We start from the raw sequence: 23,933 nt of genomic DNA, 5'->3' as shown, positions 1-23,933 counted from the left end.
TACTACCCTCAACTCATCCCTCCTGATCAGCCCTTTAATCTCCTTCTGTACTACCCACCTCATCCCTCCTGATCAGCCCTTTAATCTCCTTCTGTACTACCCTCACCTCATCCCTCCTGATCAGCCCTTTAATCTCCTTCTGTACTACCCTCACCTCATCCCTCCTGATCAGCCCTTTAATCTCCTTCTGTACTACCCACCTCATCCCTCCTGATCAGCCCTTTAATCTCCTTCTGTACTACCCACCTCATCCCTCCTGATCAGCCCTTTAATCTCCTTCTGTACAACCCACCTCATCCCTCCTGATCAGCCCTTTAATCTCCTTCTGTACTACCCACCTCATCCCTCCTGATCAGCCCTTTAATCTCCTTCTGTACTACTCTCACCTCATCCCTACTTCCTGTTTCAGAAGCCTTCTTCCTGTTCAGTGCCTCCTTGATTTCTTTTGTGACCCCATCCCCATCTTTGGGGATGGGGGAGGGTCTATTAGAAGTTAGTAGGGCTCATTTTTATTTTCTCAGAAATAATGAGTTAGGTAGGAGGGTTTAGACATGTTGTAACTGCCTATAGTCCCGTGTAGCTCAGTTGGTAGAGCACGGCGCTTGCAACGCCAGGGTTGTGGGTTCGATTTAGACATGTGGTAAACCGTGATTGACCACACACTCCAGCACTGTAGGTGGCAGCATGCACCTTTAACGTTTGTTTGTGGTCCGCCATTATATCATAGAAGAAGAAAAAATAATGGAAGTTACTTAAGGCAATTTCTGCAAGACGTTGAACCAATCCAGAGCTTCTTATCATAGCTCAGCGAACCAGAGCAGCGACAACGCTACAAACCCATGGCAGGATTAGACAGATGGGTATACAGATAAGATTTACTTGGGTTCCAGCCCATGTGGGGGTGGAGGGGAACGAGGCAGTAGATGTACTGGCTAAACAAGCACTTAGTAGTGGGGATGTTGATGTTGAAGTTTCCATGAGCAAGGCAGAGGCAAAAAGGCCTGATATATACAGTGATGGTGCAGAGATGGCAGGAGCAGTGGAATAGAAATAATAAGGGAAGGCATTTATTTCAAGTACAGAGGAAAGTTGGGGAGGGGAGGACGGCAGGAAGGGACAGAAGAGAGGAGGCTATTCTTACAAGATTAAGGGTGGGACACAGCCAGTTGAATAAGACATTAAATGTGATAGGAAAGCATCCCACAGGAAAGTGTAATTATTGCCAGGAAACAGAGACAGTGGAGCATGTATTGCTACAGTGTGGGCAGTATCAGAGGGAAAGAGAGAGGATGAGATCTAGTATGAGGGAGAAGGGGATACAGGACATTAGTTTAAAGAGTATATATTGAGTAGAACGTCATTAGATATAGTCTCAAATATTTTGTTATCTTTTTTAAGAGCAACGGGGCTGGCAGTTAGGATTTAGTTTATCCTTGTCTCTCGCCCACACTCCAGTACAGTAGGTGGCGGTAATGCACTATAACGTTGGATGCCAACCGCCGATAAACCCCACTGAAGAAGAAGAGCAGCAACGATATCAACCTAAATTAACCCGTGTCTTGAGAAGCAGTACGGTAAGAGATACTGAACGTTTAAGGTTTTGTGATTCATTTGACAATTTTAATCACCTGTATAGGTGTCATATCAGTGTATGTTCTTGGGATTTTACGAAATAAGAGTATCGTGCCATTACACACCTTTTAAATAGTGGCGTGAATGTCAAGCAAGGTCTTCATGTTAGCTACTTGTACTGGCTAGCTGGGTACCCCCGTTTGCCCTCACTCTTGTACAATCTCATTTTCTAACTTGCTAGATAGGTTTTATCGCCTTCATATTTTCTATTATCTGTCAGACACGAGTTTACGTGTCGTAGTATCACTGGGTGACAGATGTCATCGAATGTTTGGTGTTGACGATAACTTGGCTAATGTAATGTTTGCCATCCAGTTGTGCTTGGAAATAAAGGTATCACGTTTAAACATTTCTAATCCAGTCTATTGACATTGTGCATTTTTACTTACAACTATAACTCATTGTATTTTTAGAAATATGATTACATGACATGTCTATTGTAGTAGCCAGCATAGATTCCGACTTACAACTGCACTTTTGTATAAATAGTGTATGTGGACACCCCTTCAAATGAGTGGATTCGGCTGTTTCAGCCACACCCGTTGCTGACAGGTGTATAAAATCGAGCACAGAGCCATGTTATCTCCATAGACAAACATTGGCAGTAGAATGGCCTTACTGAAGTTGCTCAGTGATTTTCAACGTGGCACCGTCATAGGATGCCACCTTTCCAACAAGTCAGTTCGTCAAATTTCTGCCCTACTAGAGCTGCCCCGGTCAACTGTAAGTGCCGTTATTGTGAAGTGGAAGCGTCTAGGAGCAACAACGGCTCAGCCGCGACGTGGTAGGCCACACAAGCTCACAGAACAGGACCGCCGAGTGCTGAAGCGCGCGGTTGCAACACTCACTACCAAGTTCCAAACTGCCTCTGGAAGCAATGTCAGCACAAGAACTGTTCGTCGGGAGCTTCATGAAATGGGTTTCCGTGGCCAAGCAGCCGCACACAAGCCTAAGATCACCATGCTCAATTCCAAGCGTCGGCTGGAGTGGTGTAAAGCTCGCCGCCATTGGACTCTGGAGCAGTGGAAACGCGTTCTCTGGAGTGATGAATCACTCTTCACTATCTGGCAGTCTGACGGACGAATCTGGGTTGTTTGGATGCCAGGAGAACGTTACCTGCCCGACTGCATAGTGCCAACTGTAAAGTTTGGTGGAGGAGGAATAATGGTCTGGGTTGTTTTTCATGATTTGGGCTAGGCCCCTTAGTTCTAGTGAAGGGACATCTTAACTCTACAGCATACAATGACATTCTAGACGATTCTGTGCTTCCAACTTTGTGGCAACAGTTTGGGGAAGGCCCTTTCCTGTTTCAGCATGACAATGCCCCTGTGCACAAAGCGAGGTCCATACAAAAATGCTTTGTCGATTGGTGCGGGAGAACTTGACTGGCCTGCACAGAGCCCTGCCCTCAACCCCATCGAACACCTTTGGGATGAATTGGAATGCCGACTGCGAGCCAGGATAAATGCCCAACATCAGTGCCCGACCTCACTAATATTCTTGTGGCTGAATGGAAGCAAGTCCACGCAGCAATGTTCCAGCATCTAGTGGAAAGCCTTCCCAGAAGAGTGGATGCTGTTATAGCAGCAAAGGGGGGACCAACTCCATATTAATGCCCATGATTTTGGAATGAGATGTTTGACAAGCTGGTGTCCACATACTTTTGGTCATGTAGTGTACCTCAATCCAAGGATGAAAAATTGCATTTTACTCAGAATTGTCCCATTATCCCAACTGTTACACTGAGAGGATTGAATGACTGCTAGTTTAAGTAAACTGCTGTTTTCGTCCTCGTGCTAGCTAGCAGTAGCCATTATGGAATGGCACTTCGCATTGGAACAACAAAGGAGCTGATTGGCTGACACTGCCATTCCAAAATGGCTGCTGTGGCTTCTGCTACCTAGCATGAAGACAAAAAGGGTAGTTTTCCAGAAAAACTAGCAGTCGCTCAATCTGGATTGAGGTACATTTTGAGCCATATCTTGCGCCGGCTCCGCTGTGTATTAATCTAAACAGGAAGCCTGTCTGACCCCAGTGCAGCTGTAAGCAATCGTAGGATCAGAATATATTCTGGCTACTATTGTGGAAGACTGGCTGGCTGTCATGTTTGCCATTTTTCTTAAGAAGAGGAGATGCACAGTTGCCTGGCTACCCAAAGTCCTTGCTCCAGGCCAAACGCTAAGCCACGCCCACAGAAGTTAGTTTCTTCTCCGCAATGAGTCTGGATCTAAGTACCTCCCAGACGATTTCTAGAATGCAAACGCATTCTAACCATTTTGATTGGTCCTCAGAAACCGATTGGATTGGGCCAGAGCCAGAATACCCGTGGGTAAAACGGCATTTTAGAAAAATTAGTAATTGATACTCTTGATTGGTGGAATCGCTGATTACTTTGTTTTGTAAAACACCTCTCGTTTTGTCATCACCACAAACAATGGTAGTCTCAGACTGAAGTATGTAGCAAACTTAAAACAGCTGAATAATTCAGTTTGTCATCAGGCAAGATGCACATTGCATTAATGCCATTTAATGTTAGTTGTGTGACGACTGCATTGCACAATCTAAACTACTGCACCTTTTTCCTCATCGATACTCCTTCCTTGTAATTTCAGATTGTCTCTCTAGACACCATGGGTCGCCACTTTGGAGATTTGGCCAAGATCAGGCATGTGATTACCTACAGTCTGTCCCCCTTCGAGCAGAGGGCTTTCCCCAACTACTTCTCTAAAGGAATCCCCAACGTCTGGAGACGATTCACATCATCCGTCTTCAAAGTTGCCCCCCGTAAGTACTCCCAGAGTTTAGACGTTGCTTTCTGGGAAGAACTGTGCATGATAATTCCCCGTTATCAAACATCTCCATCCATATTCTGGAGTTTATTTTTCTCATTTTCAAATTTGCTCTAGTCCTGATAAATATGGCCTCATGTAGCCTAATATTAGACCACTGATTTAATTAGTTAATAAGACAAGGTCTATGGGCATTCCATAGTGACAGCGTGCAAAATAAGTAATGGTCCAATGACTACCTGCTAGCAGCGTGTCCGACGCTACATCCATAATCGGTAGAACGGTTCCGGTTGGAGAATCACTGTTTGCGTCGCCGAGCAGTGAACGAGAAACTATTAAATCCAGTTTAGACGCTACCCCCCCTCCCCAAATCAAAACCAAACATGGATTCCATGTTGTATTCTCACTTTGTCCGCACACCCGGTCTATTTCACACCTGTTTGTCTTCATCAGCCTCCCAATATGGGCACCATGCTGCCTCCGACGGGAAGTAGAGGAAACGTGCCCGCAAAGCCAGCATTGGCATCCGTAGTAGGTTTTGATTTGGGCAGGGGGTTGTATCTAAACTGGATTTAATCGTTTCTTGTTCACTGCTCGGCGACACAAACGGTGATTCTCCAATCGGAACCATTCTACCGATTTTTATGGATGTAGCTTGGGACGTGGGACACATGCTGCTAGCAGGTAGTCATTGGACCATGACTTATTTCGCACGCTGTCACTATGGAATGCCCATAGACCTCGTCTTATTAATTTGAGGTCTAATATTGGGCTAGGCCTCATGTAGGTAATGAACAAATGTGGATATTAAGGCCTCTACATAGCTATTCAACTACAACCTACCTAACCGTCTGTAGGCGGCTGAAATAATCTTCCCAGTGTGTAGTCTGTTCACTGTAGTTGGATAGATGTGTAGAAGCTTTTAGACTACTGTTGTGCTTCCGAAAGCCATGTCCATTGCGACTTAGTCTACGAGAGTGGTGCTCTGAGGCACACTGTAAAGACCTCCCGTTACAATTTCTGTCTGCCCATTGTTAAAATTCCTGACTCTTTGCATGTTTTTAAATGGCCTAACTAAACATGTATCTTTCAGTACATGCCTCCCAAGTACTGAAATGTATCTTTCAGTGTATGCCTCCCAAGCCACATCCCTGTTTTCAGTTGCTAACCTGTCTTCTCCGGTTCTTCTTTTCCAGCAATGATCTGCATGTATCTGACATACACCTGGGGAAACCATGTCCACTCAGAAGGAAAGAGGAAGGTCGCTGCCGACTACAAGAATGAAGAGTGAAACCTTCCATCATGCTACATTGTCTATTCCTGTTTAAACCTTCACTGTATGTTTCGTCAATAAAGATTATATTTATCAGAAAAGTGTTATTTTTTCCTCTGTTTGATACTGCCTTACCTGGATATTTGGGGTTAATGATTTGCCGTCTTTAGCCTGAGGTATAAATGAGAATGACCCGTCATTTGTCACTTAGTGTTAGTGTAAAGTTACAAAACAATATTACACAGCAATGAGGTTACTGCTCAACACAAATTTACACCGGCTAACAGGTCTATATAAAATACTGAAGTATGTTGTCACAAGCAGTGGTGTGGGCAATATCAGGTCACATCTACATAATAAAAAGTAGAATACAAGAGCATTAATATCAAGCAAGAAACAAAAGTTTAATGCCATTGTAGTTCTAGACATTAAGATAACCATTTTCTTTCTAACTCACCAGAGGATGAACATTTGAGTATTTCATGAGTTATATTTACCATAACATTTAATGTAAAAAAAAAAAAAAAAGTATCTAATTCAATACATTTTGTATTTTTGGAATAATTTGTCACATTTAATCCAGAACGGTCCATAGAATGAACCCAGATAGCATGAACATACCTTTCCTGTGCTAGTCTCTCTACACATCCGCGTTGCCTCTCACAATGTTCAAATGGTCCGCCTAGGGGTTGTGGTTTCCGAGACCTTTGCGGTCCTGCCCATGGGACTGTTATCCTGACCTCCATGTTGAAGTCAGCTTGTTCGTAGGCATCAACGATTTGCCGGCTAGTAGCGCACGCAGTTGCAGCTTCATGGAACTAGGGAGGGATAATGAATTAAACCAGAACGTATATTGATACATTCAGTTTGCGGTCTTGTCTGTTATATTTAGGAGTTAACTGGTAGCCTATATTGTGCTTTTTCCCTAGTATTATCTGTTTATTGAGTAACATTTCGCGAAGATGTCTGTGGTAGGATTCGACGTCGGTTTCCTGAACTGCTATGTAGCGGTAGCTCGAGCCGGAGGAATAGAAACTGTAGCCAATGAATACAGCGATCGATGTACACCGTAAGTGACATTTATATTTGGTGTGGCTTATCCTATTTGGTGTGAATTGTAATTTTCAACCAGTTTGCCTCTAAAGTGATTGAGAAAATAGAGGGATGGGAACACATTTTGTGGCCTTGACAGCGCGACAGACAAGGGAGGTGCGCTAACAAGCTAGCGGGCTAACATTAGCCTAGCCGAGCAACTCGCTAGTTAACGTCAAGCGTTGCAACACAACACGTGAATGTTATTGCTAGCTAGACCGATCAACCCATGACTTGTAAAAACGAGCAATCGTTGTACTCTGTTAGCTATTTTACCAATTAAACGTTACGTCATTTGACTTTTGAAACCTTAACTTACATTCCTCACGTAACATCTTGAGTGTTTTCGAAGACAATGGGGGTTAATTGTTGTCCCCCCTTTCAAGGGGTTCATTTTTCAATAAAGTATGAATGGGCGCATGAATGCGACTGGGAGGAGGCCTGCAATTTCTTGACATCAGTGGACTTGTTCATAGGAATCATGTGTATTCTGATTTGTATTACTAGCCAGCTAATAAAACACATTTAGATTGGCAATTTAATGCTACTGTGTTATACTAGCTAGCGCTGTTATCTTATTATGGAGAGACCCGTGAAAACAGACAAGCATTTTACTGATGTTTATTCCGCTGTCATTCTTTCAGAGCATGCGTGTCATTTGGACCGCGGAATCGATCTATTGGTGCAGCTGCTAAAAGCCAGGTATGTTTTGATAGAGGGCGACCTCTACTTGATAATTTATTTGACTAGTGACACGTTGAGTGTGAATCTTCTAGCAAGTTCTATGGTTTTCTGCTTATGCATAGAAATAGGGATTTCATATCCAGGCCAATATTTAATTACCCGATGGAACTATTAAAAACAGACGAGAAAATCATTATGCATTCATGCCCTCAAAGGACCCTAAATAAATCCATGGGGTCAATTTTGCCAGTCTTTTTATATCTAAAGTATTTGATCAGGGATTTCAACTGTTCCATAATTACTATTTGCTCCTTCCCCATTAGGTAGCAAATCATTAAAGTACTTTTTAATGTGAGATAATTATTTATTTTGCATAATGCATCATGTTCTTTCCCCGTTAATCCCAAATCAGGTCGTCACAAACTGCAAGAACACAGTCCAAGGGTTCAAGAGATTTCATGGCCGGGCGTTCTATGATCCGTACATCCAGAGTTTGAAATCCAGCCTGGTTTACGACCTGGCACAGATGCCTTCGGGCACCACTGGCATCAAGGTAAGGAGAGAAAACCATGAAGATTAGATCTGGTTAAAAGGGTGGGGAATATATTAATTGGCCTAATGGAGAGATGGGTCCCTTTGAGTGCCAGATAGATTACTCATCATCCTTGTCTAATCTGTAATCAACATAGATATTGGTTGTGTATCTGTCTGTCTTTGCCGTATAATACTTTCATGTGTTATTCTGTATTGTACTCTACCTGTGTGAACCCTAAAAATCAATCAATCAAGCAATACTTTACAATGACAACTGGTGTCTGTGTGTCCTTTAGGTGATGTACATGGAGGAGGAGAAGGTGTTCAGCATTGAGCAGGTCACTGCCATGCTTCTGACCAAGATGAAGGAGACAGCTGAGCATGCACTGAAGAAACCCGTGGCTGACTGCGTTGTCTCTGTGAGTATCAATCTGCAGTGTGCTAGTGTGCACTGGGCGCTACGCTTTACTATAAAGACCAGGAATTTGGTCATATGTAAAACTGAGTTTGGAACAGTTACACTAAAGACCAGATATGAAAAACAATTTGGTTCAGTTTTTTAGGCCTGCTGGCTAATCACAGCCTATGTCATCCTCCCCAGGTCCCCTGCTACTACACGGACGCAGAGAGGAGATCAGTGGTGGACGCAGCACAGATCGCTGGACTCAACTGTCTGAGGCTCATGAATGAGACAACTGCAGGTATGGGGAGAGCTGTGTTGACCCCTAACAGAGTTACTGTAACTATTTAACTCGACCACATCTTATTTGATATTAAGGCGATTTGCTGTTTCATAATACATAATTATTATACATATCTTCCTTCCAGTGGCGTTGGCGTATGGGATCTACAAGCAGGACCTCCCTGCCCCAGAGGAGAAGCCCAGGATTGTGGTGTTTGTAGACATTGGACACTCTGGATACCAGACCTCTGTCTGTGCCTTCAACAAAGGCAAGCTGAAGGTGGGTGTCTTTTATCAGGAGGCTATGTGGGTCATGCTGATTCTACAAAATTACATTTTTTACTGAAATGTCCACGAAGGAGTTACAGACAACTTCAATAACCTCTTGGCTATTAAACAAAACAAGTGCTCTAGGGCCCAGAGTTGTTCTGGTCAGGTCACATGGGCTCAGGAAAAACTCCCAGCCCTCATAATTCGTTTTTCATATTTTGTAATACCATTTCTTCCCCCCCTCAGATCCTTGCGACGGCCTGCGACCCGGAGCTGGGCGGGAAGGACTTTGACGAGATGCTGGTGAGACACTTCTGTGAGGAGTTTGGGAAGAAGTACAAGCTGGACGTGAAGACCAAGCCCAGGGCTCTGGTCAGGCTCTACCAGGAGTGTGAGAAACTCAAGAAGCTGATGAGCGCCAACTCCTCAGACCTGCCCCTCAACATCGAGTGCTTTATGAACGACATTGACGTCTCCGGGAAACTCAACAGGTATAGTGTTTTGTAGTCTATGAGATTGTTGTTATCGCAATTGAGCACCTTCTTGATGTGCTCCTTAATGTGTTCAACAGTTAAGAGTCTTACATGATCTACAGTACTAGATATTAGTTACTATTTTTTGTCTGTGATTAAATTACCAAATGAGTTATATTGCAAGTTTAGTGACACCTTAGAACGCATTGTGGTCCTTGAAATCGAATGGCTTTATCACAGAAATTGCATGTTGACGATGCATACATATGTAGGAACTTATTTGACCAGTTTGTCAAGGCAGGTAAATAATCTTGCAGCAACATTATAATTAATGAATATTTTTGTAGGGGTTGATATTTTTTTTTAGTTAGGGCAAATCAAGTCTGACATTTTAAATTGGAAATTACAAACTTTAGAAGCGTTTTTAAACCTTGAATACACTACAAATACGTTTCCTGCAACAACAGGGTGATCAAATTATGATTCTGCATCTGTATTTTCAAAAAAATTTCTAGGGGTCAGTTTGAGGAGATGTGTGCTGACGTTCTGGCCAGAGTGGAGGCACCACTGCACAACCTGATGGAGCAAGCCAGTGAGTATCGTAGGTTTGCATATAACTTGCTTGAATCTCAGTACAGAATTTATCTTTGTGTATAACATTGAGCATTGAGTATTGTCTTTATAGCATTGAGTTATGTCAGTGACTGTCAGTTCTGATTGGTGCCTTTCTTCCTGGTTCCTGTCCAATCAGAGCTTAAGAAGGAGGACATCTATGCGGTGGAAATAGTGGGCGGGGCCTCCCGTATCCCGTCTGTCAAAGAGAGGATCAGCAAATTCTTTGGGAAGGAGCTGAGCACCACCCTGAATGCTGATGAGGCTGTGGCCAGAGGATGTGCCCTGCAGGTCTGATGGTCTTGCTCTGTTTCCCCCCTCCTGACCTTAAAATACCCTTTGGACATCCAGGATTTGCTTGCACAGCAAATGTAGATAAGAATACAAAAGTTAGCCTCCAAACGCTTATTTACTATTACATGTCAATTTTGGAGTAGTAATGATCATGATTCCAACGTTTATTGCTGTCATTCTTACCAGTAGGACCTAATTCATTGTTGATTTCTACTGGGATATGGTGATGGAATAATGGTTTGCCTTCCTGCTAAGAATATCCCCTGTCTGCCTCCTCAGTGTGCAATCCTGTCCCCTGCATTCAAAGTGCGTGAGTTCTCCATCACAGATGCAGTTGCTTACCCCATCTCTCTGAAATGGAACTCTGCTGCAGAGGAAGGCTTGAGGTAAACTACAATACATATCTTTGGTTTATAATCACGATTGATTTGATAGATTTTTGTGGGATGGCTTCATTGTAGTTATTTTACTGCTAATAAACTAGACTGTTTATGCGTGTTGTCCATTGTAGCGATTGCGAGGTATTCCCAAAGAACCATGCTGCACCGTTCTCCAAAGTGTTGACTTTCTACCGGAGGGAACCTTTCTCTCTGGAAGCCTACTACAACACCCCCAAAGAGCTGCCGTACCCCGACCCCACCATAGGTATGTACACTGCATTGAATCCACTATGAACCACGCACCTGTGGGTCCTGTTCTCTCTCTGCAAACAGTGTCTTCTATAGAAACGTAGTCAGTCCATGCATCCTAGCAGCATTATCTTTTCGAAAAGGCCTGTGGACTACAGTTTGCAATATGAAACTTATCATTGACTTGCCCATTGATTTTTTTGTTGTTGTATTAAAACAAATGTATAACCGTTTTTGTCAAGTGTCTGTAATGCAAGTTTCCCCCTATAAAGTATATCCCAGTGTGTCATCAGTATTTCCTGTGAAATGTACCGTCTGTGTGCCATTACCACCTTATTTCCTGTGTCCTCTCCTCCAGGTCAGTTTGTGATCCAGAAGGTGGTACCCCAGGCGTCTGGGGAGAGCTCTAAGGTCAAGGTGAAGGTGAGGGTCAACATCCACGGCATCTTCAGCGTCTCCTCAGCCTCTCTGGTGGAGGTCCAGAAGACAGAGGAGGGAGAGGAGCCCATGGACACAGAACAGCAGGCAACACCAGAGAAGGAGGAAGAGGTGATTGTTAATAATAATATTCATTCAATTTGAATGTAGGATTTGTTTTATCTAAGTGTCTTTGTCAGGATTCACTACACAGACAATTACAGTTGACTTGAAAGTCCATTGAAAGATAGGCCTACAAATGTGCTATTAAACCATACAACCTGAGGACGAGGGGCTTCAGTTAGGTACAGGACTATATTGTGATGACACTGCTATCTGGAAGTCTGTCTGTCCTATCATTGGCCAGAGATGTGGTGTTAATGAAGTGCCCTGCCCTCTCTGCAGGGCAAAATGCAGACTGACCAGGATGAGACGAAGGCCCAAGGAGATGGACAGAACGAGGCAGAAGAGGAGAAGAAGACGTCAGAGAATGAGGAGATGGAGGTAACAGTGAATATTCCGTCTATGTTGTGACACATTTGACATCTATGATCATGACGTTTATGGTAGCGTTCTGCACTTTCTGTCCTGGAGGACGGCAGTTTGTATAGACTTAGACAAAAGCAAATAGCCTGGTCCCAGATCAGTTTGTGTTGTCTTGCCAATGACCAGCTGACCAGACAGAACAAACCCATCTAGGAGCAGGCTGAAAAACGCTCACCAGGAGTGAAGAGCACTACTTTATGGATATTTAGTCTTAATGATGCCGTTTCCCTCTCATCTCCCCCCCCCCAGACCTCCACAGAGAAGAAGAAGTCTGACCAGCCTCCCCAGGCCAAGAAGCCCAAAGTCAAGACAAAAGTCCTGGAGCTTCCCATCGAGAACAGCCCCCAGTGGGAGCTTGCCATCGACATGCTCAACCTCTTTGTAGAAAATGAGGTAATTAAAAAATCTGACATCTATGGATTGTTTTGTGTCTCCTTACTGCTATCCTCTCTGTGTCTTTGGTATCTATATTTCTCTGTCTGTCTATTCTGTCGTTCTGTATTGTATTCATCCGGCTGGTTCTATATACTTGTCTTTTACATGTTTCTCTCTCTGTTTTGAGTAGTGCTTGAAGAGTGTTCTGTGGTTTATTGATTTGTTTGTTTGCACAGGGTAAGATGATCATGCAGGACAAGCTGGAGAAGGAGAGGAACGACGCTAAGAATTACGTGGAGGAGTATGTGTACGACATGAGGGACAAACTGCACGGCAGGCTGGAGAAATTTGTCAGTGAAGCTGTGAGTACTGTGGCTTTTTCTGTGGCTTTCTGTGGTACTTCCAACGCTTGTCTGAAATTAGCTGCCCATGAAACACAAACATGTTTCTTAAAGGGATACTTTGGGATTTCGACAATGAAGCCCTCCCTGTAACTACTTCCCCATTGTCAGATGAACTCATGGAAGTAGATAAACGGCTCATTGCCAAAATCCTGAAGTATCCCATTAACAACAATATATATAAAGGATTTTATAATACTGTATATCAGAATTGTATTCTCTGTAACATGTTAATGACAGTGTGTTGACTTTGATTGTTGTAGGACTGTATGTTAATGCCTGTGTTTTGACTGTGTTAGGATCGGGACATCCTGTCGTTACAACTGGAGGACACAGAGAACTGGCTGTATGTTAATGCCTGTGTTTTGACTGTGTAGGATCGGGACATCCTGTCGTTACAACTGGAGGACACAGAGAACTGGCTGTATGTTAATGCCTGTGTTTTGACTGTGTAGGATCGGGACATCCTGTCGTTACAACTGGAGGACACAGAGAACTGGCTGTATGTTAATGCCTGTGTTTTGACTGTGTAGGATCGGGACATCCTGTCGTTACAACTGGAGGACACAGAGAACTGGCTGTATGTTAATGCCTGTGTTTTGACTGTGTAGGATCGGGACATCCTGTCGTTACAACTGGAGGACACAGAGAACTGGCTGTATGTTAATGCCTGTGTTTTGACTGTGTTAGGATCGGGACATCCTGTCGTTACAACTGGAGGACACAGAGAACTGGCTGTATGTTAATGCCTGTGTTTTGACTGTGTAGGATCGGGACATCCTGTCGTTACAACTGGAGGACACAGAGAACTGGCTGTATGTTAATGCCTGTGTTTTGACTGTGTTAGGATCGGGACATCCTGTCGTTACAACTGGAGGACACAGAGAACTGGCTGTATGTTAATGCCTGTGTTTTGACTGTGTAGGATCGGGACATCCTGTCGTTACAACTGGAGGACACAGAGAACTGGCTGTATGTTAATGCCTGTGTTTTGACTGTGTAGGATCGGGACATCCTGTCGTTACAACTGGAGGACACAGAGAACTGGCTGTATGTTAATGCCTGTGTTTTGACTGTGTAGGATCGGGACATCCTGTCGTTACAACTGGAGGACACAGAGAACTGGCTGTATGTTAATGCCTGTGTTTTGACTGTGTAGGATCGGGACGTCCTGTCGTTACAACTGGAGGACACAGAGAACTGGCTGTATGTTAATGCCTGTGTTTTGACTGTGTTAGGATCAGGACATCCTGTCGTTACAACTGGAGGACACAGAGAACTGGCTGTATGTTAATGCCTGTGTTTTGACTGTGTAGGATCGGGACGTCCTGTCGTTACAACTGGAGGACACAGAGAACTGGCTGTATGAAGATGGAGAGGACCAACCTAAACAACAGTACATCGACAAACTGGTCGAGCTGAAGGTAAAGCACTGTCACTATGGGCCAGTTTCCCAGACCCTGATTAAGCCTAGTCTGAGGTAATGCTTTCCTTTGTCATTATAGTCACGCCGGTATGCATTGCTGTTTTCTTTCTGTCTGTCTGTGTCTCTCTGTGTCTCTGTCTCTCTCTGTATAAGCACTTTGTGACATCTGCTGATGTAAAAAAAAGGCTTTATAAATAGATTTGATTGGTTGAAGATCATCTCCCTACCATCATATCTAAGCCAATGTGACACCAATGTCGATGAAAATGTACAAATCAACTTGATTGAAGGTTCACAACACACTCCTCGCCATGAGCCGTCCGGCCGTTCCCGAGAACCACATACCGGATTTTTAACAGGGTCGTTAGCAATTCAGTTTTTAAAGTATTTTCTGCGCCTACCTAGCTCAAATTCTAGACGTCAGATTAAAGCGAGACTACAGCGTCCATAAAGTGACCGTTTTGACGTAAAATAATTCGGATTAACTGAGTTTGTTGGTGCAACGGTTTTTATTCCATTTATATAATTCATCGCTCGTTTCCCTCCGTTAACAACGATGTCATACCTTTTTGTAGCATTTCTGACAATGCTACATATTTTAAGGCCAATCTCAAGAGTTCTATTTAACTGGGTCGAGCAACTCCTGTTGTTCGGCAACAACACAGCTGCTGCGGCCGGCAACAGGCTGCCAGTCCATAAGAAGTGTCTGAGAACAAAACAAGGCTACTGTAGATAACTGGTGGTATTCAAGCTGAGGTTAAACAGATATTTTGATTAGCTAGGTAGGTAGCTAGCTAGCTAAAGTTACCTAGTCTGTTTGAGAAGGTTTGAATGCTAAGCAACCTGCATACACATTGTTTGAAGTGCAATAGACCAATATAGCTACTGTAGTAGGTCAAAGTTGTATGCTGGAAAACCTTGGCAGAGCATGGGTTTCAGGCCAATGCCTACTTTTTTTGTTGTTTTTAAATTGTCATTATGAGTTAAAGTCCTGTCAACTCAATTGTGTGTTCTGCAAATTTGTGTTACATTTCGACAAAGTCAGATGAAAGTAGCGTCACCAAAGTTTGAAAAATGAGTTTCATTGCTGTGTCACTGACGCTCTATCTGAAAATGCCTAGCTTACTCCTCAGTCTAGTTCAACACAGTTGAAATGGGTTGGATTAGCCAATGTGTCTGGCATAAGTGTTGTCTGATGTCTCCAGAAACTGGGCCAGCCTATCCAGGAGAGGTACATGGAGTCTGAAGAAAGACCTAGAGCCTTCGATGAGATGGGGAAACAGATCCAGATGTACATGAAGATCGTTGAAGCTTATAAAACCAAGGTACCACTGCCCTTATAAAACCAAGGTTCCACTGCCCTTAAAAAACCAAGGTTCCAGAGGTCTAGAAATAATCAGATTCATTTGGATCATAATGCTCAGTAGGCTCCACAGAACTACAAACATCATTCAATTAAACAAACAGAAGTTGACAATGTTTGCATTTCAGGAATGACAATGTGTATTGTATTATGCTACTAAATGGATGTAATATACATTTATTATTATTATTATTATTATTACACACTTTGCTACAATGGACTACATCTTTATTCTTTGCGTACCCCAGGAGGAGCAGGTATGACTGAGAAATCTTAGAAATACTACTAGTAATAGAAATGTAGTATAGTACAGTCGCTAATGCTTGAATACACGACACACTATCTGACATAAGACAATGAGAATACACTAGAATAGTTCTGTTATCTCAACCAGCTTCACCTGGAATGCTTTTCTAACAGTCTTGAATGAGTTCCCACATATGCTGAGCACTTGTTGGCTGCTTTTCCTTCATTCTGCAGTCCAACTCATCCCAAACCATCGCAATTGGGTTGAGATCAGGTGATTGTGGAGGCCAGGTCTTCTAATGCAGCACTCCATCAGTCTCCTTCTTGGTCAAATAGCCCTTAGACAGCCTGGAGGTGTGTTGGGTCATTGTCCTGTTGAAAAAAAAATGTGTTCTCAAATTTGGACTCATCAGACCAAAGGACAGATTTCCACCGGTCTAATGTCCATTGCTCGTGTTTCTTGGCCCAAGCAAGTTTCTTCTTATTATTGGTGTCCTTTAGTAGTGGTTTCTTTGCAGCAATTCGACCATGAAGGCCTGATTCACGGTCTCCTCTGAACAGTTGATGTTGAGATGTGTCTGTTACTTGAACCCTGTGAAGCATTTATTTGGGCTGCAATTTCTGAGGCTGGTAACTCTAATGAACTTATCCTCTGCAGCAGAGGTAACTCTGGGTCTTCCATTCCTGTGGCGGTCCTCATGAGAGCGAGTTTCATAGCGCTTGATTGTTTTTGCGACTGCACTTGAAGACACTTTCGAAGTTCTTGAAATGTTCTGGATTGACTGACCTTCATGTCTTAAAGTAATGATGGACTGTGCTCTTTGCTTATTTGAGCTGTTCTTGCCATAATATGGACTTGGTCTTTTACCAAATCTTCTGTATCTTCTGTATACCCCCCCTACCTTGTCACAACACAACTGATTGGCTCAAACGCATTAAGAAGGAAAGAAATTCCACAAATAAACTTTTAAGAAGGCACACCTGTTAATTGAAATGCATTCCAGGTGACTACCTCATGAAGCTGGTTGAGAGAATGCCAAGAGTGTGCAAATCTATCATCAAGGCAAAGGGTGGCTATTTGAAGAATCTCAAATATAAAATATATATTTTGATTTGTTTAACACTTTTTTTTTTGGTTACTACATGATTCCACATGTGTTATTTCATAGTTTAGATGTCTTCACTATTATTCCACAATGTAGAAAATATTTAAAAAATTAAGAAAAACCCAGGAATGAGTAGGTGCATCCAAACATTTGACTGGTACTGTATGTTAGACGGTTTCTTTGGTTGTCTTTCCATCCCCCAGGAGGAGCAGTATGACCATCTGGACCAGGACGATATCAACAAGGTGGATAAGATGGTGAATGAAGCCATGATCTGGCTGAACAGTAAGATGAACCAACAGAGTAAACTGAGCTTGACTGTGGAGCCTGCGGTTAGAGTCCGAGAGATACAGGACAAGACTAAGGTGAGACTATCTACTCTACTACTAACTACAGTACTGCTAACTACTCTACTACTAACTACAGTACTGCTAACTACTCTACTACTAACTACAGTACTGCTAACTAACTACTCTACTACTAACTACAGTACTGCTAACTAACTGCTCTACTGATAACTAACTACAGTACTGCTAACTAACTGCTCTACTACTAACTACAGTACTGCTAACTAACTACTCTACTGCTAACTAACTACTCTACTACTAACTACAGTACTGCTAACTAACTGCTCTACTGATAACTAACTACTCTACAGCTAACTAACTACAGTATTGCAAACGAACTATACTATCACTAACTACTCTACTACTAACTACAGTACTGCTAACTAACTACTACTGACTACAGTACTGTTAACTACTCTACCACTAACTACTCTACTGCTAACTAACTACTCTACTACTAACTACAGTACTGCTAACTAACTACCCTGCCACTAATACTGTTAGTCAGAGAGATACAGGGTAAAGCTAAGGTTAGAATAACTACAGTACTAACGGCTAGACTGCTGTCAGGGTCAGAGAGATACAGGGTAAAGCTAAGGTTAGAATAACTACAGTACTAACGGCTAGACTGCTGTCAGGGTCAGAGAGATACAGGGTAAAGCTAAGGTTAGAATAACTACAGTACTAACGGCTAGACTGCTGTCAGGGTCAGAGAGATACAGGGTAAAGCTAAGGTTAGAATAACTACAGTACTAACGGCTAGACTGCTGTCAGGGTCAGAGAGATACAGGGTAAAGCTAAGGTTAGAATAACTACAGTACTAACGGCTAGACTGCTGTCAGGGTCCGAGAGATACAGGGTAAAGCTAAGGTTAGAATAACTACAGTACTAACGGCTAGACTGCTGTCAGGGTCCGAGAGATACAGGGTAAAGCTAAGGTTAGAATAACTACAGTACTAACGGCTAGACTGCTGTCAGGGTCAGAGAGATACAGGGTAAAGCTAAGGTTAGAATAACTACAGGACTAACGGCTAGACTGCTGTCAGGGTCAGAGAGATACAGGGTAAAGCTAAGGTTAGAATAACTACAGTACTAACGGCTAGACTGCTGTCAGGGTCCGAGAGATACAGGGTAAAGCTAAGGTTAGAATAACTACAGTACTAACGGCTAGTCTGCTGTCAGGGTCAGAGAGATACAACTTGCGGTTACTGCTTATGAATTCAACATTCATGTGTTATGAAGTCCTTATGTAGGGACCCTTCTGGTAAAGTGTTACCCAACCTTGCAACCAATGTTCCCTCAACATTTTTGGGGCACTGAGCAAATTTTAGGTATTGTGAGCGGGAACTTGAATGTTGTGAGAATGTTGTGCGTTTACAGTGAACACTGAGACTGTACCCTTACAGTTTTAGACAGTTGCCAATAGGCTATTGTGGCTATTTGAGCATAATGTATGCCTACCAACAAAACCAATGGAGAAAATCCCATAACATTTACACATGGACATAGCTTTTGATTTCTATGATATAGCATACAGTAGCGAATAGGCTACCCCTCTGCCTATTGGCTTATTTACACTGCCCCTTTAATTAAGACATAAGCTTTTTACCTGACTGGCTTTTCAAAGACAGCTTGAAATGTGCTCTTGTAGGAAGCAGTAACTCCCCATTGCTGACCTATACTTATATATGACTGGGCTTGCTGACCAATACTTCTAAATAACTGGGCTAATAACTCGCTAACTAGCAAAGAATATCAACAAATGTGCGCACGCGCGGCTCTGCGCTCTGATCTGAAAAGCTCGCGGGTGATTGAAAGGGCTAACGTTACCCCAGTCAATAGGATTCTACTCCGTTGCGCTCTGGCGCTGCCTACAACAAAATCACAGACTCAGTCTTGCAAAGTTAGATTTTGTTTTGGTTTGTTGCATTGAAAAGGGGCTGATATAATGTTGATTAGATCACAGAAAAACGATGTCTATATAGTGGAAACTAATGGGCGATCTCAGTGAAGTTCAATCTTTTGCGTCTCTGCGCTGCATGGCATTTCTTCTGCGCCGCAGTCCTGGAGGAAGTGCGCGTGCGCGCAAGAGCGCAGTTTACATTGACATTTTAGTCATTTAGCAGACGCTCTTATCCAGAGCGACTTACAGTTAGTGAGTGCATACATTTTCATACTGTCCCCCTGTGGGAAACGAACCCACAACCCTGGCGTTGCAAGCGCCATGCTCAACCAACTGAGCTACATTGGACTTAGTTTAGAGGGAACATTGCTTGCAACCAAGCTTTACTGTGAATATTGCCTTTTGGTCATGAATCTCATTCTACTACTGTAATAATGCATGCCAGCATTCTGCTTATCCAACTCAACATTACTTGCACATGATCCCATGATTGCACAGTTATTTGTAACATTCACTCTTCCCCCTCAATAGGAGCTGTACTCTGCCTGCAACCCCATCGTGACCAAGCCCAAGCCCAAGGTGGAGCTGCCTAAGGACGACAAGGCAGGGGAGCAGAATGGACCAGTCAACGGCCAGGAGAAAGCCCCAGCAGAGGGCACCGAGGAGGGGACCGCTGACAGCACAGGCAACCCCCCTCCACGGAATCCACAGAACCAAGACCTGACATGGACCTTGACTAAGCAGACAGACAGGCAGCAACCAGTGTCTCCTCTACCAGGGTCTGTGTCTTCATCTGAGAGTAGTGTCTCCTTCCATGTTTCCTTGTTGCCTTCCCCATTCAGATCTGATAAGACTGGATAGATGAGTTCAACTAAAGCATTATGGCAAAAAAACAAAACTCTACCTGCATGGTCTACCAAAAGGCATGCTGGATATATTAAGTACAGTACTGTAGCACATTGCTTATGTCTTATCTATCTTGTCATATCTGTTGCGATAAGGAAGGAATCAAACTAGGCAACAAGGGAAGGAGGCAAGGTGCTGGATTGAGACGCTGCCCAGATGTACCAGCGCTACTAGTGAAGTGTCAACTCTTTGCTTGAGTCTGAAATGGCACCCTATTCACTATATAGTGCACTACTTTTGGCCAGAACCCATATGGCCCTGATCAAAAGTAGTGTACTATATAGGGAATAGGGTGCCATTTCAGATGCACACATTCACTCCACATGTCAATGCAGGCGGCATACTGTAATTTAGGCACATTGACCCCAGTACCTGATGATGATGATGATGATGATGATGATGATGGTGTATTTCTGCTGCCAATAGCATGTCCATTCTTTTTTCTTGCTGAAATAAAATTGAAAGAACCAACTGTAATACGCCTGTTGTTTGACGATGAGCGCTGTATGATGGTATTTATTTCTGTTGTGTGCTCTCTAACTGTTCCGGGTCATTGTCACAATTTGGTTTTAATAAAGTTATTGAAAACCGCTTCACGCAGCCCTTATTTCAACATTTTAGAGGAATGCACAGTTTCGTTCTCAGGCTGTTTTGACTGAAACGACTCAATATCTCCATCTGCTGGCCTTTGGGCTATATTTTGACTGTATGGCTATCTAGAGACGTTTGTATTTTACCCTAATTCCTTAAACGTCACCAATGCAATGAAAAAGGGTCTCTCATCTGTCAAATAACTGGACTGCAGTTATTCTGGGTAATATGCTACTTTAATTCTAAGCAAATGAACTATTATACCCTTCAAAAAGGCCTATTCATCCTATTCAACATACAGCGTTCCAATCTGAAATCAACGCGTTCGCTAGAACTCGCCCAGCTCCGGCTCGTGCCTGTAGCTGCATCCGACCTCAGTCATATGACAGAGGTTCCCGCTTTCTCTCAAAAAAATGTAGGATTTTAATGGGAAGATGCGGTAAGTTGGTCAATGCGTTTGTTTTTCCATTTACTTTCTGCATAAAGTAAGATGGTAATGCAAACGTTACCATCGGCGTCTTTTGGATTTGAACGATAACGTTTTCAAATACAGTGGTTTCAACATTTGCATTCCAGTCAAACCGCTGACAATGCATTTTAGTATAGTTTGATATGGTCTACTTCCCCCTTCAGTTCACTTAGGGATACTTTAGTACGTCTTCCGGCTGCAAGTGCTCACATTTTATGAGTCTAAAGTCTGCTTTAGGTGGAGAACAAATATCGCTTCAAGAGCTATTCCTTCTTATACAATAACAGCTGTATTCACCATCCAAGTTTGCATTTAACTCAGAACCATGAAGCTGATCATCCTGAATGATTATGACCAAGTTGGTGAGTGGGCTGCCAAGTACATCAGGAATAAAATCATTAACTTCAACCCTGGACCAGACAGATTCTTCATTCTAGGACTCCCCACAGGTAAGCAATCTGTTGATTCTATAGGGCAGGCCCTACTTTCATTTGTATAGTTAATGTTGCAGTCATAATAATCATGTCAAATGTGTCTGTATAAAGACATCAACATTTATTTATTTGACTTGTAAAACTACAGATATTTTGTTGAAAAAGCAATGCATATTATCCATAATGAATCCCCATTTTACACCCCAGGAGGTACCCCTCTGGGATGCTATAAGAAGCTGATTGAGTTTTATAAGGAAGGAGAGATCTCTTTCAAGTATGTCAAAACGTTCAACATGGATGAGTATGTGGGTACGCTTCACCTTTACAATACCTCTCTATTTAACCTTCTATTGCTACACCAAACATATCAACATTCTCACAGCATGAGAAGCCATACAAAACTGTGATCCCTGCTTTTAAAATCACGCAGGTATTCCTAGGAATCACCCAGAGAGCTACCATTCCTTCATGTGGAATAATCTCTTCAAGCACATTGACATAAAATCGGAGAACACCCATATTCTGGATGGTAACGCTGCCAACCTTGTTGAGGAGTGTGATTCCTTTGAGGAGAAGATCAAAGCTGCTGGAGGAATCGACCTCTTTGTTGGAGGTAGGTAGGGAGGATAATGATAGGATGGAATTGAGAATATTTACTCTATTATATTCTAAAGCTTATTATATTCTAAAGCTTATTATATTCTAAAGCTGCTGTGGCAATTGACCTCTTTGTTGGAGATAGGTAGGGCGGATAAATGACACAATAGCAGCTGCTCAATCAAACAGGCAGACACACCCATGCTAGATGTATATTTCTAGTTTATAGTCTTGTTCTAACAGATATGTCATTGTTACAACAGAAAATATAATGTTTTGTATTGTGTGGCACACACATTTTCAATGACATAGTTGAAGAAGATGAGAAACACCACAAGCACAAATCAGTTCAGAAAACAACAGACAGAAAAATAAATACCAAAATCCAACAAATGTAACCCACCCTGTCTGTTAGGTATTGGACCGGATGGCCACATTGCCTTCAACGAGCCAGGCTCCAGCCTGTTGTCCAGGACCAGAGTGAAGACCCTGGCTCAGGACACCATCCTGGCCAACGCACGCTTCTTTGACAGAGATCTGTCTAAAGTACCCACCATGGCTCTGACTGTGGGAGTGGCCACTGTCATGGACGCCAGAGAGGTTAGAGCTGATTTCAAAATGTCTGCCTCTGCCCTTATGTTTCTGGTCTGTCTTCTCTTCTAACGTATTTTGCATGGACGACTGGTCCCCTTACAGCTCCTATACTTATTAAATGATGATATAATGAGGCCTTATGATGTCCCCCAAATCATTTTACTGCTGCTTTGTTGTAACACTGTAATACCAGTCTATAACCATGTAATAACAGTTTATAGGATGATAATAACACGTTATCTCCTGAACGTCTCCAGGTCATGATTCTCATCACGGGAACACACAAAGCGTTTGCCCTGTACAAGGCCATAGAGGAAGGGGTGAACCACATGTGGACAGTGTCAGCCTTTCAGCAGCACCCCCAGACTGTGTTTGTGTGTGACGAGGACGCTACCCTGGAACTGAGGGTTAAAACTGTCAAGTACTTCCAAGGTGAGGGTCTACTTACTTACTTACTAAAGGACTTGGTCCTTTAGTAACTTGCTGCTCGCATGGCTTATGAACTAGTGCTTCATCAGTTTACAAATTCAGTGTATTTTGTTTTATTATTGGCCTGGGAGGGATAAATTATTTTCTTCAATAAAAACATAATTGTGAATAAAATGTAAATCTAACTCACTTGACCTATTGTTATTTCTCCTACAGGGATGATGCATGTGCACAACAAGTTGGTGGATCCACAGCCTTCCAAGTAAGATGAGGGAGTTGCAAAAAATATCTGGAAACCTGCAATAACCAAGAGAACTGATGCCGCACCCTCCTGGATATGACAGCGGCCAAAGGGTGGAAGATCAACTGTGTGTGTTGTACTGTGGTTTACGTCAAGTTATATTTTATGTAACATAATAGTAAGCCTACTTGTAGTATGCTACATTGAGTACATTGATTATGTAATACATTTATCTTAGATAGAACATATGCCACTGTGATGTGACATCACTGACAATTCAGGTTTCTTAGCTACATTGTACGATTTTATACAAACTTGACTATGAATGTATTTCAATGAGAGTTATTCTAATAAAATGACTGAGAATGAATCTGTATTTGTTACATATTTGTTACATTGTAGCTTAGTATTCGTTACATTGTAGCTTAGTATTTGTTACATTGTAGCTTAGTATTTGTTACATTGTAGCTTAGTATTTGTTACATTGTAGCTCAGTATTTGTTACATTGTAGCTTAGTATTTGTTACATTGTAGCTCAGTATTCGTTACATTGTAGCTCAGTATTCGTTACATTGTAG

The 23,933-nt window shown here is 42.7% G+C and overlaps 3 protein-coding genes across 4 annotated transcripts; all 3 read left to right on the top strand.

Annotated features, from left to right (window-relative positions):
* The first annotated feature begins 1,483 nt into the window (after positions 1–1,483).
* On the top strand, positions 1,484–5,795 carry LOC121536414 (cytochrome b-c1 complex subunit 8-like). Of its 2 annotated transcripts, none has more exons than XM_041843671.1 (3): positions 1,484–1,574; positions 4,245–4,416; positions 5,618–5,795. In XM_041843671.1, the coding sequence occupies exons 2-3, from the start codon at positions 4,263–4,265 to the stop codon at positions 5,710–5,712; spliced, it is 249 nt and encodes an 82-aa protein (XP_041699605.1). In that variant the 5' UTR covers positions 1,484–1,574; positions 4,245–4,262; the 3' UTR covers positions 5,713–5,795. The 2 variants fall into 2 exon arrangements, with proteins under 2 accessions (XP_041699605.1, XP_041699613.1); XM_041843679.1 differs by having other exon boundaries at positions 1,488–1,574; positions 4,258–4,416.
* A 626-nt stretch (positions 5,796–6,421) lies between these two features.
* On the top strand, positions 6,422–20,591 carry LOC121531007 (heat shock 70 kDa protein 4). The gene is given in 20 exon segments (XM_041836434.2): positions 6,422–6,763; positions 7,431–7,488; positions 7,883–8,023; positions 8,301–8,423; positions 8,606–8,705; positions 8,833–8,966; positions 9,203–9,447; positions 9,945–10,021; positions 10,181–10,332; positions 10,615–10,721; positions 10,847–10,980; positions 11,323–11,513; positions 11,787–11,885; positions 12,177–12,320; positions 12,539–12,664; positions 14,020–14,127; positions 15,335–15,454; positions 17,048–17,209; positions 19,626–19,784; positions 19,787–20,591. Coding segments are annotated over 20 exon segments (2,535 nt in total). The 5' UTR covers positions 6,422–6,656; the 3' UTR covers positions 19,835–20,591.
* A 362-nt stretch (positions 20,592–20,953) lies between these two features.
* LOC121536427 (glucosamine-6-phosphate isomerase 1) lies at positions 20,954–23,725 on the top strand. Its single transcript, XM_041843689.1, has 7 exons — positions 20,954–21,030; positions 21,382–21,509; positions 21,702–21,803; positions 21,925–22,107; positions 22,507–22,691; positions 22,943–23,117; positions 23,331–23,725. The coding sequence occupies exons 1-7, from the start codon at positions 21,026–21,028 to the stop codon at positions 23,378–23,380; spliced, it is 828 nt and encodes a 275-aa protein (XP_041699623.1). The 5' UTR covers positions 20,954–21,025; the 3' UTR covers positions 23,381–23,725.
* Positions 23,726–23,933: the final 208 nt, after the last annotated feature.

This window comes from Coregonus clupeaformis, unplaced genomic scaffold (assembly GCF_020615455.1).
Source record: "Coregonus clupeaformis isolate EN_2021a unplaced genomic scaffold, ASM2061545v1 scaf0278, whole genome shotgun sequence".
Classification (NCBI taxonomy): Eukaryota; Metazoa; Chordata; class Actinopteri; order Salmoniformes; family Salmonidae; genus Coregonus; species Coregonus clupeaformis.
The sequence above is the reverse complement of the archived record's forward strand: the minus strand, read 5'-3'. Positions and strand labels throughout refer to the sequence as shown.

What these genes read in the sequence shown, in the direction of transcription:
- LOC121536414 (XM_041843671.1), top strand. Translation starts at nt 4,263, where the DNA reads ATGGGTCGCCACTTTGGAGATTTGGCCAAGATCAGGCATGTGATTACC. An exon ending in CGTCTTCAAAGTTGCCCCCC is followed by an intron (nt 4,417 to 5,617) that starts GTAAGTACTCCC and finishes CTTCTTTTCCAG; the next exon opens with CAATGATCTGCATGTATCTG.
- LOC121536427 (XM_041843689.1), top strand. An exon ending in CAACATGGATGAGTATGTGG is followed by an intron (nt 21,804 to 21,924) that starts GTACGCTTCACC and finishes AAAATCACGCAG; the next exon opens with GTATTCCTAGGAATCACCCA. An exon ending in AACTGTCAAGTACTTCCAAG is followed by an intron (nt 23,118 to 23,330) that starts GTGAGGGTCTAC and finishes TTTCTCCTACAG; the next exon opens with GGATGATGCATGTGCACAAC.